This window comes from Mirounga leonina, unplaced genomic scaffold (assembly GCF_011800145.1).
Source record: "Mirounga leonina isolate KUSES-001 unplaced genomic scaffold, KU_Mleo_1.0 Mir_418, whole genome shotgun sequence".
Lineage (NCBI taxonomy): Eukaryota > Metazoa > Chordata > Mammalia > Carnivora > Phocidae > Mirounga > Mirounga leonina.
Genome location: NW_023270739.1, coordinates 17973129 through 17988606, shown reverse-complemented (window position 1 = coordinate 17988606; position 15478 = coordinate 17973129). Strand labels below are relative to the sequence as shown.

Here is a 15478-nt window from a genome sequence, read left to right as displayed (position 1 = left end):
AAGGAAGGAAGGAAGGAAGGAAGGAAGGAAGGAAGGAAGGAAGGAAGAAGGAAGGAAGATAAAAAGAAAATCACTTGGACTTGGACAAAATTCCACAGCTATTTTCTTAGGATCACTCTGTAGGGTCTTCATGATTCAGATGACACAAGGGAAGCTTCAATTCAACATTTTAGAGAAGACATTCCAGCTCGCATGATCTCATCAGTCAGGATAATGTTGGTGGCAGTCACCATGCAGGAGTGAAGAAGCTGTCTCTTTACACAATAGTTATCCCATATGCCTACTTCAGCTGCTACCACTGGCTCACCTATGTTCAAGTACACACCCACAAGCTGACTTTATTCTGAATGTTCTGCTTGAACTTTAACTAGTGTTTCCTGAAGGTCAAAACCAGAATTCTGAACAAGAACCTTGGGAATAATGAGCAGTGCATCGGCAAATGCTTGAACTCCCAAGTTGGGCCTTGCCCTTTATACTGAGTTTATATTTAATCAAGCTTCTGCCATTGCTACTTCACTGCACCAGTACCTGGAACTACACAGTCATCATCAGTAGCACTTTTAACAGCCCTCAAACCATCTCTTACTGCATCTTTGGTTTGAGTGTGTGCTTATTTGGCCCTTTGACCAACAATGTGACAGAGCAAGGATTGTTACATTTCTCTTCTCAAAAGTATACTCATAGACAAGTCCTGCATGTCCCAAACAAACAGGATTTAGGTCATTAAAAGAATTTAGAGCTACTTCACTGCAAGCAAGACTCAGCCTTTCCATATTTCTCCTTTTAGCTCTACACAGAGCTACTCTGCTTTCTTTTGCAATAGCTTCTAAGGAAAAGGTGTCAATTCCCTTTTGATTAGTAACAACAAATCCTTTATCTGAATCATGCAGACTTCCTTTTTCAGTTGTTATTTTTTTAACTCTATCTTCAATGAATTTTCTTTCAGCTTTTACAAGTTTCTCTCTTCTGCACACTTGTAAAAAAAAAAAAAAAGCCAGAATTCACTTTTATTTTTTCATATTCTAATTACACTTTGCATATGAGGATGTATGCATTTTCTACCTTTTTTTTCATATCAGGATGCCATGCCCCATGGTCCAAAATAAGACCTTTGATTAAGCTTGTATTGGTTTCAGATTTATGTTTCACCTCCATGGTCTCAAACATGAAGAGGTCCCAATAGGTTCATCTTGTTTTTTAAAGACCAAAATGGAGTCCACTACAGCCTGTTAAGACAAGTTCACCATGCACTTTAGTATGTAGAGATGTTCTGGCCACATCTCTTAAGTGTTTCCCTGTCCATTTCTTTGCTTACTTTGACTTTTCCAAAAACTGAAGTACCTTTTCCTTTACAGCTTCATATTCTTCTGCTGTTATTCTGGGACAAAGACTTTCAGAAACGTAGAGATCTGCTTCTTTCAGAAATGCTCTCCAATGATTAGGACATGGAAATGGTACCACCACCAATTATGTCATCCTGGGGTGTTACTACTTTGGCTACTGAGGAGGCTGTTGGGTGTTGAATTTGCATTTCACGAAGCAGCACCAGCAATAAGCACGTCCTGCAACCCCTGGGCCACGCTGATGTTGACTGCCAGGGCTACCTGGGCTCCGGCCACCTCAGCCATGGAGTTCAGAGTCTTCATGGCTGCCACAGCTACCCAGCACAGGAAGAGGAGGAGACCCGGCATGCGGAGTGCCCAAAGCCGTCTCCCTATCTTTTTCAGTTTTGTGTTAGAAGAGTTCTTTATACAGTCCGGATACCAGGCCCTTACCAGATATATGACTTATAAATATTTCTTCCATCCTGTGGACTGTCTTTTCATGCTCCTGACAGTATATTCATCTACATTTTTCTTTCTTTCTTTTTTTTTTAAAGATTTTATTTATTTATTTATTAGAGAGCGAGAGAGAGAAACAGCATGAGAGGGGAGAGGGTCAGAGGGAGAAGCAGGTTCCCCGCCAAGCCGGGAGCCGGATGCGGAACTCATCTACATTTTTCTTTTGTCATTTATGCTTTTGGTGTGGCATCTGAGAAGGCTTCCTAACCCAGGGTCATTAAGATTTATTCTTAAGGTTTTTTTAAAGGATTTTATATAGTTTTACCTCTTTTAAGATTTCTGATCCACAAAGAGTACATTTTTGTGGATGATATAAGGAAGAGGTCTAGCTTCATTCATGTGGATATCATGTAGTTTCAGCACCATTTGTGGGAAAGGCTATTCTTTCCCACATTGAATTGTCTTGGCACCATTGTCAAAAATCAGTTAATCATAAATGTAAGAGTTTATTTCTGGTCTCTTAATTCTATTCCATTCCAATAATCTTTATAAAACTCCTTTTCTACTCAATTAGCTAGAGTATATTTCTTGCTTACAATCATGACTACTGCCTGTTTACAATCAATCAAATTTATGACAATTCTTGGACGTATGCTTAACCCATTTTCTTGACTATGGATGCTGTTTCGATGTGCCATAGTTGACAGCCAGTGATGGGGTTGGGGAGAGAGAGGTTGTGCTGCTGGGGTGAGAGATACCAAGTTTGTCAACTAGGTATAACACAATCATTCCCTTCCTGGGGCCTGGCAGCTGTAAAATCTACCCTCCATGTTGTAGTCTATATGCAAACCTCCCTAAAGTCTGCTATTTGGTAAAAGCATAGGAAAGGGTCCCAAAAAGAAGTGCCTACATTGTTCACCTTATTGCCTCAGGGATCTATTCTAATTTCAGCATTCTGTTTGGAAGATTTCTCCTGTTTTTGAGGAGAAAATTCTCCTGTACTCTCTTGGCCCCCCTTCTCACTTATTCACAGGGGAGAAGGTATGACTTACCTGATTGATGAGCTTAGAAAAAGGAACTGTGTATGTGATTCAGTCTCTCCTCACTTTGGTATAAGCCTTGCCTGCAAAAAGGATGCATTCTATTCTGCTTTCTCTACAAGTCAGACCTGCAGTTTTGGGACCTGAAGTATTTGGAGGAAAGAGACATACAGCAAACCTATCTTCTTAGAGTAAGCTATTTGCTCCATGTGAGCTTTTATCAGAAAAGAAGCTGACATTTTTATCTGTGTTGGTCTGACTTCTTTGTTTGCTCTATTGATCCCAAACTCCAGAGGGTAGACTCATTGATTAGGACTTCCCCACAAACTGCTCCTACCTTAGCAACAGTTCTCTCTTAGATGGGTTTATGGCTACAGACTTTTCTGGTTTGCCTTTTTGGATTGCTCTCTGTGCTCTTTTAAGGATTTCTGACCCACTGATGGTACTTATTTTTCTTTTGCAGTACTGTTATGACTTTATTCTTCTTTTAACATGTCATTCCATGAGGTTCTGATAGATGAAATAGATGCATAGATCAGTCCCTGATATTTCACTCTCAAGTAGCTACTAACAAAGTGAGACTAGACTACCTAAGTATAACAAGTCAAGCTCCTTCCTCTATTCCACTCCACCTTGTAAGATATAGCCCTTAGAGACCTTAAAAATCTTGTTAGAATGGAGATACTAATTCTTAAATCAAGATACTAAAGCAGAACTAAATACATAGCAATATACTGTTAGTAACTAATGTATGGAGAATAAGTACCCAAGAATAAGAAGTCACATCAGGTTATAAGAACAGTTAATTGAAAAGAAGCTTGAGATAATCTTGAAAGGAAACATACAATTCTAATGAGAAATAACAAGGCAAATAAGAACACAGAGATGGAAAAGTGCATGAAGAATTCCATTACAGGAGTATACCAAGCTTGTTGACTATATATAAAAGAATAGTGGGAAACAAAGTTAAGAAAGAGATCAAGTAAGAGACCCAAATGAGCTCAAGAGCCATGTAAGACCAGAAAAGCCTCTGTCACTTTCATTCAAAACACATCTGTAGAACAGGTATTAAATCAACTGTGGATGAGTTATTTCTGAAGTAAGAGATCCATACACAGATGATATTTTATTGCAAAGTACTAAAAGTGTCCCTCAATCATTTACTACCACATACGTATATATTTATAAACAGGAAGTATGAGTAAACAATCAGCATATAAATAATTTAATTTTAAATTTCAGCAGGTATTCAATTACAATGTTTTTCATATATACCTCTGATATGAAAAGAGCCATCATCATTTCTCTCCACCACAAGATGGTCAATATGAACAGTTACAGGAGCTGGTTCAAGGGATATTGTACTACTACGAGGACTGTCATCCTACAGAAAGGAGAAACAACATCAGCATATTGTTATTAAAGTAAATGATAAAATTAATCATTTCCTTAACAAATGTTACTTCAGTCAATATTTTTAATGAGTTAGAAATTTATCTTTATATGCTTCAGTTGATACAGTGAAAAACTGCCCATCCTATTTTTGTTTTCTAATTTCTAAGAAGGATCTCTTCGTCATTCCCCCACAAAGGCCACAAATTCATTTCAATAAATGCTAATAGAGTATATATTATAGAGATGACATATTCTTAGACATGAATCAAAGTCTAGGTAAGCAAAGTGAACATTTACAACATGAAAATATAAAAATACTTATTAACATACTTTTAAATTAATTTTTGTGTTAGAAACTTGTATCTTCATTGGCATCACTGTTGCAACAGTTTCATCTTCCAAAAAATGTTGAATATTAGTAAGAGAAGATGTAAAAAACTCAGTGCTAAAGTTTTCTATATGGCATTGCAGAAATCCATTTTTTTCTGCAAGCAAAGAGTGAACTACAGCACCAGGCCCACTCTCAAATCTCAGAGTAATCTCAGGAGTGGATTTGGAATGAATTATAGATTTATGATCTGAACCTACAGAAAAAGAACACATAAAAATTATAACTTGTAGCACTACTCAAAAGTGTCACTCTCAACTATTTGTCATTAAGACATTATTGTTACTTTGTACAATGTTGAAGAAATAATATCTTAAAGTTTTAATATTTACTTTTAAGGGATACTTACAGTACATTTATAATATACCATAAACAACCTTAACTTCAATTTTTATAGATGACTTTCCATTACAATAATGTTGACTTGTCTATATTTTCTATTTCTTTGGTACCATGCAAACATACGTCATGATATAAATCTGATATGATGCATACCTAAGATACTTACAATCCATCTGAGTGTATACCTATCTATACATCTGTAATATAATGGACAACTGTGATGAAGAAAAAATCATGGCATTTAAAGTGATTCTTAAGCCATTTCTCAAGAAGTAACAAAAGTCTGAAGTTTTGCACCTTCCTCATTAAAATTAGGTCCTTAAATAATTAGAAAAGTAAATAGACAAGACCTCATTAAAATGCCTCTATTAGAAGACAATTTTAAAACTGATATTATAGCAAAGGATATATACATACACACACACACATTTATATATAATACACACATATATATGTATATATACACATACACACACACACACACACACACACACACGCCTTGGCCTTGTTCCAAAAAAGAATTTGAGGTGGCTTACAGAGATAAATACTGATTTCAAAAACAAATTTTAAAATTTCAATAAAGCACCCATACAATATCTGATTTTAAAAAAACAAAAGTTCCCAATGCAACCACTTAAGTGAAATGACCCTCATGGTAACTATTTTACTTTATAATACCTAGCTCCAAAAAGAATAGGAGGCAACACGGTCATAGCATACTTATATAAAAAATAAGTAAGCAATGGAAAAGGATAGAACAGAAATGGATAGGTAGTAAGATTAGTAACTCTGAACGCATTATTTACTTTTCTGTGCCACAGGTGAACCAAAAATGAACTTCCTAGCAGCAAAGAGAAAAATAGGATTAGTTTCACAATTCATAGAACCCAGTGAGTTAAAAACAAACTAAATGTTCTGGAAAAGTGAAACTGTTTCAGTTACTGAAGTATCAAATTTATCAGTCTCGAATTTATCAGTCTTGGTTGTCTTAAGAAGACCCTACTAATTAAATTAATGATGGGGAGATGTTTATTTTCCCTCAGCATGGATGTGAATACTTCAGTCTTATAAAAGTCAAATGTAAACATATTTGTGAAGGAAGGGGATTAAGAAAATAAACATACTTATATTTATGCACCAAGGATAGATCTCCATACACAACTTATAATGGAGAGTTGTTTTTATAACTTTATTTCAGGTACAGAATGATGTTTAATCAATGTTACTACTACAGATTAACATTCAAGATAAATAAGATAGAAACAAGAAGAGTTCAAAAAAATTCTAAAGAATTTTTGAATTAAGAACTGATTTTTTTTTAAATAAAAGGTAAAACAGCCACAAATTGATAATGGTTAGTGTTCTTTCCTATATCAAGACAAACAAGAGTTAATGTGTCTATTTGATAATAAGAGCAATTAGAGGGACTCCTGGGTGGCTCAGTCATTAAGCGTCTGCCTTCGGCTCAGGTCATGATCCCGGGGTCCTGGGACTGAGTCCCACATCAGGCTCCCTGCTCAGCAGGAAGTCTGCTTCTCCCTCACCCACTCCCCCTGCTTGTGTTCCCTCTCTCGCTGTGTCTCTCTCTGTCAAATAAATAAATAAATCTTAAAAAAAAAAAAAAGAGCAATTAGAAACAACTTGGTAAATGTGATTTTGTTTTGCCTTTTACCTATTTATCTACATATCTATACAGAGAGAGAGAGAAAGAGAAAGAGAGAGAGAGAGATACCTACTCACTCTAAGGAGCTGAGAGCCAGAAATAATTTCAAACAAAGAGTATTTATTTGGAGCAGAGATCAAACAAAATCCTCATTAGTCAAAACTCTTTCCTTTCTTCTACCTTTTAGGCCATGAAACTATTATGTAAAGGTCTTCCTATTAAAGGACTCCAAAATCCATACATTATAGAAAAACAAAAACAAACAAAAGCAAAAACAACTTTGCAATTTTAATTGGTCATGTCAGAGTGACAGCAGATATAAATCATAGATCAATCTTTGTTCGTATGGCTTATTGTTTGAAATGTTCAAGCTAAACTATTTTTTCTCCCTTTCCTTTTATCCCATTTCCCCTTTCTCCTTTCTTTTCCTTTGTTTTCTTCCTTCTTATTTTTTGTTTATCTTTAAACAACCAACTGACACAGTTGAGAAAAATAAGGCACTAGCACTGACTATACATCCCACATATACTAAGCATTTCAAAATGATTTCTTCAGTAAGGAACAACATGAAACAAAGTAATAGGACATGGTACTAAGTGACCCATTAAAAGTAAGTAAAAACAACTAAGCAACTGGAAATAATCTTAAGAGTGTACAATCTGAAGAGCAGTTTGGATTGGGAATAGAACAGGATCTAGGTTTTGAAATTTCTTTTGTCCACTATGAAACCTTTCCAATTATATATTTAGCTTCCTCTATTTTGCATGCCATTGGGATTTATACTTCTAATAGAAAATTCTTCAAATTTTTTAACAGATACATTGTAAACTGCAAGGTCTATACATAGAAAAAAGCCAGGAGACAATTTTTTTCTATGATGCTGGTTTAAAGACAAATGGCACATTTACCTGAAATTCCCAGGATGTGAGGAGATAGCATACTTATTTGATATCATGCAGGACTATGTATTTCAACATGTTATGTATCAGATTTAGCATTCTGTATATATAGCAAAAAAAAATATTACAGCTCAGTGACTTTTTAAAGACTTAAAAAATTGAATACTGTCATTTTAAATGCTTAGTAGAACTATTCTAAAAAATAAATTTCTTCAAATGACTGAAAACCATGAGTGGTAACTCCATATAAACTTTGAAAAAGGGATGGTTTTATGTGGTTTCCTCTTCATACACTGCATGTTTTGTTGTTCATATTCCTCTATGTCCAAGTGAATGTGTGCATCTTAGAACGAAGGACCATAAGAACATGATACATGATTTTTCCAAACACCAAGTATCATGCTGGACTCAGGAAATGTTTGTTTATAAGCAAGATAATGGAATATAAAAATTGACATTTATTCCAGCATTGAACTAAGTTGGACATTCTAGGATTACTTTATCATTCTTTTCATATAGAAAAGAACTCAGTTTTCTTAAACCTATTATATCAAAGAATGAGAAGACCAAAAGAGATGGCACTTAACAAATAAAACAAAAAGAAATTAGAGAATACATCTTCAACACATTATATTTCTAACAATCAAAATACTATATGAAAATAAGGTAATCTAAAAGAAATCTCTTACATTATTATAAACAAATGTAATTTTCCTTGAATTTATTTATACCAAAGACAGAACTGCTAAGGAATTATATGTATAAAAAACAAAACAAGTTTAAATCATATTAAAGTCTTACCTATTGGACGATTACAAAGGTAATGCCGAAGACTGATATTGCCTAACTGATCTGGTGTCACTTGGTCCACTTGAAGACAGATTTCCATATCTTCCCCTCGGATGTCAATTTCCCCATTAACACCAGTAATTTTAAACACCACAACTGACATCTAATAATGATTGCATAAATAATATTAGCATACCAAGTAATTCAAAACAAAATTTAAGAAATGACACAGGAAACTACTATAACCTCTAAAAACACAATTGTGACCTATAACCAAAAATATACTTTTGACCAACAAAACATGATTATACATTACAGTCACAAACTTCAGCTTCCTTTCTTCCTATTCAGTCAAGAGAGAATTTTTTTAGGTCACAAAGATTAATTATATGACATTTCTGTGTGAAATTATTTTCACTGAAGGCTGAACATATTTTCTAAGTCATCTGTAAGAATATTTCACTGGGTGGGAAGGGCTTAAACCAGTAACATACTTCTTTTGTAGAAAGTTCCTCATGAGGACTGACTACCATCAACCATCAAACTTGTTTTCAAAATATATTTAAGTGGAACTATGATAAAGGTCAAAAAAATAAAAGATGGAAAAGGACAGAAGCTCCCCTCCTCAGTGGGAGAAAAACAGATTTAGAGAGTGAAATTCAGAGAAAAACAATTCAATAGGAGGGAAGGAAGCAATTTCAAGAGTAGCAAGAGCAAAATGAGTCACTCACTACTATGGCAATTCACTTATATATATTAATGTCATAAAATGTGCGCATATTAAATATGAAATAAAGGTAAAACAGCCTTGTGGCTGGCATTTCTCTTCACAGAATCTCTCTGAAATGATTACCAGGTCTTGATTTTCTTGAACACCCTCTGAATTTGTACTGATGGCATCTGGAGAGGTTTCACCAAAATTCTGTAGCTTTGCACTGGTATTTGCACTGTCTGCAAGGCTCTGGTAATTTGTAGTCACGTTCTTTTTAATACCTGAAGTAATAAAGAAATAAACTAACAAATTAAAATCAATTTTACACATGATCCAACAATGTTACATTTATCTAACCAATATGAGGCATCCCTTCACTCTTTCTCAAGCAAAGGCTTGTTTAAAAGATAATAAGCAAAGAAAAATTAAATTGTAATTAGCTAGCAAATATTAAGAAATAACGTCCACAATAAAATGTTAGAGATACTAAAGCCCTAAACTTAGTATGAAAAAAAATCTAAAATGCTGACCACAGTTTCCTCATTGCTGGTCCAGTGCTGGAGTAGCAGGTTCCTGGTCAGCCAGCTTTTGCCTCTCCCTATGCTATCCTACTTTGAATAGTCTCAGTTTAACCACTTCAAATCCCCTGTCAGTAGCCTGCGGTAACTTTTAATTATCATATCTACATGAAGTTAATGCCACTACTGCCAATGTGATATCCTCCATTCTTAACCTACCTGCCTTAATTTCTCAGTGTGCTGTATTTCATTATTTCTCAAACTCTGTGGTCAAAGACAATCTTAAAAAAATTCTGTGCCCACCACAGACCAATATGTCAAAAAAATACCGTAAAAATGAATTACTAGAAAAAGTGGATGAGAAAAGCCCAAGTCATGACACAGCCTCAGTTTTTAAATTATTACACAGTTAACCCTTGAACAGTGTGAAGGCTAGGGGTGCTGACCTCCCATGTAGTCAAAAATCCACATTAACTTCTGACTCCCCCAAAACTTAATTACTAATAGTCTACTATTGACTGAAGTCAATTAACATATTTTGCATATTATATGTATTATATGCTGTATTCATATAATAAAAAAAGCTAGAGAAAAGAAAACATCATAAAAAACATCACAAAAAAAATACATTTACAGTATTGTACTGAATTTATCAGAAAAAAAAAATCCACATATAAGTGGACCTGTGCAGTTCAAACCCATGTTGTTCAAGGGTCAACTGCATTTACTATTATATATTCAGCTTCTAACCCAGTGCCTGGAAACACAGTTGGTGCTCAAGAAATCATCTACTGAATGAAAGGAAACAATGTTTAGGGCCAGGGAAGATACATATAAATACAATTCCCATTTCACAGGGGCCTCTCAGAGGTTAAGAAGGCTTCCTTGATGAAACGATATATAAACTAAAGTGAAAAAGCATTCTAGGCACAGGTACAAAGACCCTGAGGTAGATAAACATTTGTCACAGTGAAGAAACTGTGAAGAGTGAATTTAGAGAAGGAGTAAAATGTTCTATATTACACCTGAAGTATAGCCAACACATGGGTAAACAGCAGAACCAGTTAAGTTGTGGCCATATCACACAGAGCACTGTCAGTAATGTTAAGGTTTTTAAACTTAACAACCTTATAGCAGGGAGAAGTTATCAGGATTAAAATGGGGATCAACGTGATACTATTCACATTTTTGTTTGTTTGTCTGAAGTAAGCTCTACACCCAACGTGGGGCTTGAACTCACGACCCTGAGATCCACAGTCATGTGGTCTACGTGGTCTATGGACTAAGTCAGCCAGGTGCCATGATAATTAACATTCTTAAGAGTATTGTGCCTGACTCTCGTCCTCCAAAGCTGTATGGAAAGCTTGCAGGGAACAAAAGCTCCCAAGAGCAAACCCGAGCAGATTATTTAGCCTGGACCCGGCAAGGGTGGGGCAATTCCGCCTCCGGCAAAGACATTTGGGAACCACGGCAACAGGCCCCTCCCCCAGAAGATCAGTAAGAACAGCCAGCCAACACCAAGTTTACCGATCAATGAGAATAGCAGAACTCCAGCACTAGGGGATACAGCACATAGAATTCATGGCTTCTTTTCCCGTGATTCTTTAGTCTTTCAAAGTTAAATTTTTTTAATTTTCTTTTTCTTTTTCTAATTTTTTTTTTAATTTTTCTTTTTCCCTTTTTCAACCAACATCTTATCAATCCCTTTTTTAAAAATCTTTTTTATTTTTCATTTTTTGTGTCATATTCTATCCCTTCATAGTAGTTAACCTTATTTTTCGAACATATATAAGTTGTTCTCTCTTTAAAATTTTGGGATACAGTTTCTTCTAACACACCAAAATATACCCTGAATCTCTAGTATATGGCATTGTTCTAGTCTCCTGCCTGATGACATTCTCTCCTTTTTTAAAATTCCTCTTCTTTCTTTCTTCAAACAACTTATTATCAATTCCTTTTATAAAACCTTTTATAAGGGGCGCCTGGGTGGCTCAGTTGGTTAAGTGACTGCCTTCAGCTCAGGTCATGATCCCGGAGTCCTGGGATCGAGTCCCACATTGGGCTCCCGGCTCAGCAGGGAGCCTGCTTCTCCCTCTGACCCTCTCTGCTCTCATGCTGTTTCTCTCTCTCTCTCTCTCAAGTAAATAAATAAATAAGATTTTTTTTAAAAAATAGATAAAAAAAATAAAATCTTTTATACTTTTCATCTTTACAGTCATATTCCATCCCTTCATTGTATTTACCCTTATTTTTGTACATATATAAGTTTTTCTTTCTTTAAAATTTTGGGAGGCACTTCTTTCTAACAGACCAAAATATGCCCAAAATCTAGTGTGTGGCACTGATCTATGCACCAGCCTGATCATATTTGATCATATTGCTTTTTTTTTTTAATCTTTTTCCTTTCTTTCTCTTGCTTTTCCCCTGGTTTCAGGCCTCTTCTGGCTCAGTGTGTATTTTTCTGAGGTCGCTGTTACACTGTTAGCATTTTTTTAAAAAAAGATTTTATTTATTTGACACAGAGAGAGAGATAGTGAGACAGAGAACACAAGCCGGGGAGTGCTAGGCAGGCTGAGGGAGAGGGAGAAGCAGGCTCTCCGCCGAGCAAGGAGCCTGATGCGGGACTCAATCCCAGGACCCTGGGATCACGACCCAAGCTGAAGGCAGCCGCTTAACTGACTGAGCCACCCAGACACTCCTACCCTGTTAGCACTTTGTTCTCTCATTCATCTATTCTACTCTGGACAAAATGACAAGACGGAAAAAATCACCTCAAAAAAAAGAACAAGAGATAGTAACGACTGCCAGGGACCTAATCAATATGGACATTAGTAAGATGTTGGAACTAGCGTTCAGAATGACGATTTTAAAGATACTAGCTGGGCTTGAAAAAAGCATGGAAGATATTAGAAAACCCTTTCTGGAGAAATAAAAGAACTAAGATCTAACTAAGTCAAAATCAAAAAGGCTATTAATGAGGTGCAATCAAAAATGGAGACTCTGCTAGGATAAATGAGGCAGAAGACAGAATTAGTGATATAGAAGACCAAATGATGGAAAATAAAGAAGCTGAGAAAAAGAGAGATAAACAACTACTGGATCATGAGGGCAGAATTCAAGTGATAAGTGATACCATAAGATGAAACAATATTAGAATAATTGGGATCCCAGAAGAAGAAGAAAGACAGAGAGGGGCAGAAGGTATACTGGAGCAAATTATAGCAGAGAACTTCCCTAATTTGGGGAAGGAAACAGGCATCAAAATCCAGGAGGCACAGAGAAACTCCTCAAAATCAATAAAAATAGGTCAACACCCCGACATCTAATAGTAAAACTTACGAGTCTCATAGACAAAGAGAAAATCCTGAAAGCAGCTTGGGACAAGAGATCTGTAACTTACAATGGTAGAAACATTAGATTGGCAACAGACCTATCCACAGAGACCTGGCAGGCCAGAAAGGACTGGCATGATATAGTCAGAGCACTAAATGAGAAAAATATGCAGCCAAGAATACTATATCCAGCTAGGCTGTCATTGAAAATTGAAGGAGAGATCAAAAGCTTCCAGGACAAACAAAAACTAAAGGAATTTGCAAACACAAAACCAGCCCTACAAGAAATCTTGAAAGGGGTCCTCTAAGCAAAGAGAGAGCCTAAAAGTAACATAGACCAGAAAGGAACACAGACAATATACAGTAACAGTCACCTTACAGGCAATACAATGGCACTAAATTCCTATCCTTCAATAGTTACCCTGAATGTAAATGGGCTAAATGCCCCAATCAAAAGACACGGGCTATCAAATTGGATAAAAAAACAAGACCTATCAATATGCTGTCTGCAAGAGACTCATTTTAGACCCAAAGACAACTCCAAATTGAAAGTGAGGGGGTGGAAAACCATTTACCATGCTAATGGACACCAAAAGAAAGCTGGGGTGGCAATCCTCATATCAGACAAATTAGATTTTAAGCCAAAGACTATAATAAGAGATGAGGAAGGACACTATATCCTACTTAAAGGGTCTATCCAACAAGAAGATCTAACAACTGTAAATATCTATGCCCCTAACATGGGAGCAGCCACTTATATAAGCCAATTAATAACAAAAGCAAAAAAAAAAAAAAAAAAAGCGCAAAGAAACACATCAACAACAATACAATAATAGTAGGGGACTTTAACACCCCCTCACTGAAATGGACAGATCATCTAAGCAAAAGATCAACAAGGAAATAAAGACTTTAAATGACACACTGGACCAAATGGACTTCACAGATATATTCAGAACATTCCATCCCAAAGCAACAGAATACACATTCTTCTCTAGTGCCCATGGAACATTCTCCAGAATAGATCACATTCGAGGTCACAAATCAGGTCTCAACTGGTACCAGAAGATTGGGATCATTCCCTGCATAGTTTCAGACCACAATGCTTTGAAACTAGAACTCAATCACAAGAGGAAATTCGGAAAGAACTCAAATACATGGAGGCTAAAGAGCATCCTACTAAAGAATGAATGGGTCAACTCAGGATATTAAAGAAGAATTAAAAAAATTCATGGAAACCAATGAAAATGAAAACACAACTGTTCAAAATCTTTGGGATGCAGCAAAGGCAGTCCTAAGAGGAAATTATATAGCAATACAAGCCTTTCTCAAGAAACAAGAAAGGTCTCAAATATACAACTTAACTCTACACCTAAAGGAGCTAGAGAAAGAACAGCAAATAAAGCCTAAACCCAGCAGGAGAAGAGAAATAATAAAGATCAGAGCAGAAATCAATGAAATAGAAACCAAAAGAACAGTAGAACAGATCAACAAAACTAGGAGCTGGTTCTTTGAAAGAATTAACAAGATTGATAAACCCCTGGCCAGACTTATCAAAAAGAAAAGAGAAAAGACCCAAATAAATAAAATCATGAATGAAAGAGGAGAGAGCATGACCAACACCAAAGAAATACAATTATAAGAACATATTATAAGCAACTATATGTCAGCAAAATCAGATAATCTGGAAGAAATGGATGCATTCCTAGAGATGTATCAACTACCAAAACTGAACCAGGAAGAAATAGAAAACCTGAACAGACCTATAACCACTAAGGAAATTGAAGCAGTCATCAAAAATCTCCCAACAAACAAAAGCCCAGGGCCACATGGCTTCCCGGGGGAATTCTACCAAACATTTCAAGAAGAATTAATACCTATTCTTCTGAAACTGTTCCAAAAAATAGAAATGGAAGGAAAACATCCCAACTCATTTTATGAGGCCACCATTACCTTACATTACCTTAATTCCAAAACCAGACAAAGACTCCATTAAAAAGGAGAATTAGAGACCAATATCCTTGATGAACATGGATGCAAAAATTCCACCAAAATACTAGCCAATAGGATCCAACAGTACATTAAAAGGATTATTCACCACAACCAAGTGGGATTCATCCCTGCGCCGCAAGGTTGGTTCAACATCCGCAAATCAATCAATGTGATACAATACATTAATAAAAGAAAGAACAAGAACCATATGATCCTCTCAATAGATGCAGAAAAAGCATTTGACAAAGTACAGCATCCTTTCTTGATCAAAACTCTTCAGAGTATAGGGATGGAGGGCACATACATCAATATCATAAAAGCCATCTATGAAAAACCCACAGCGAATATCATTCTCAATGGGGAAAAACTGAGAGCTTTCCCCCTAAGGTTGGGAACACGGCAGGGATGTCCACTATCACCACTGCTATTCAACACAGTATTAGAAGTCCTAGCCACAGCAGTCAGACAACAAAAAGAAATAAAAGGCATCCAAATCAGCAAAGAAGTCAAACTCTCACTCTTTGCAGATGATATGATACTTTATGTGGAAAACCCAAAAGATTCCACCCCAAAACTGCTAGATCTTATACAGGAATTCAGTAAAGTGGCAGGATATAAAATCAATGCACA

The 15478-nt window shown here is 35.9% G+C and overlaps 1 protein-coding gene and 1 pseudogene across 4 annotated transcripts in view; both read right to left on the bottom strand.

Annotated features, from left to right (window-relative positions):
- The window catches only part of UHRF1BP1L (UHRF1 binding protein 1 like), a 107964-nt gene that overhangs the window by 14784 nt on the left and 77702 nt on the right, over positions 1-15478 (bottom strand). For all 4 annotated transcript variants that reach the window (XM_034987759.1, XM_034987758.1, XM_034987761.1 and 1 more), the window contains 4 exons: positions 9151-9290; positions 8310-8460; positions 4547-4800; positions 4097-4205 (listed from right to left, as the gene is read on the bottom strand). In XM_034987759.1, the coding sequence (XP_034843650.1) occupies positions 4097-4205; positions 4547-4800; positions 8310-8460; positions 9151-9290 (654 nt within the window). The remainder of the gene's footprint in view (positions 1-4096; positions 4206-4546; positions 4801-8309; positions 8461-9150; positions 9291-15478) is intronic.
- Positions 11-2532, bottom strand: LOC117998839 (annotated as a pseudogene).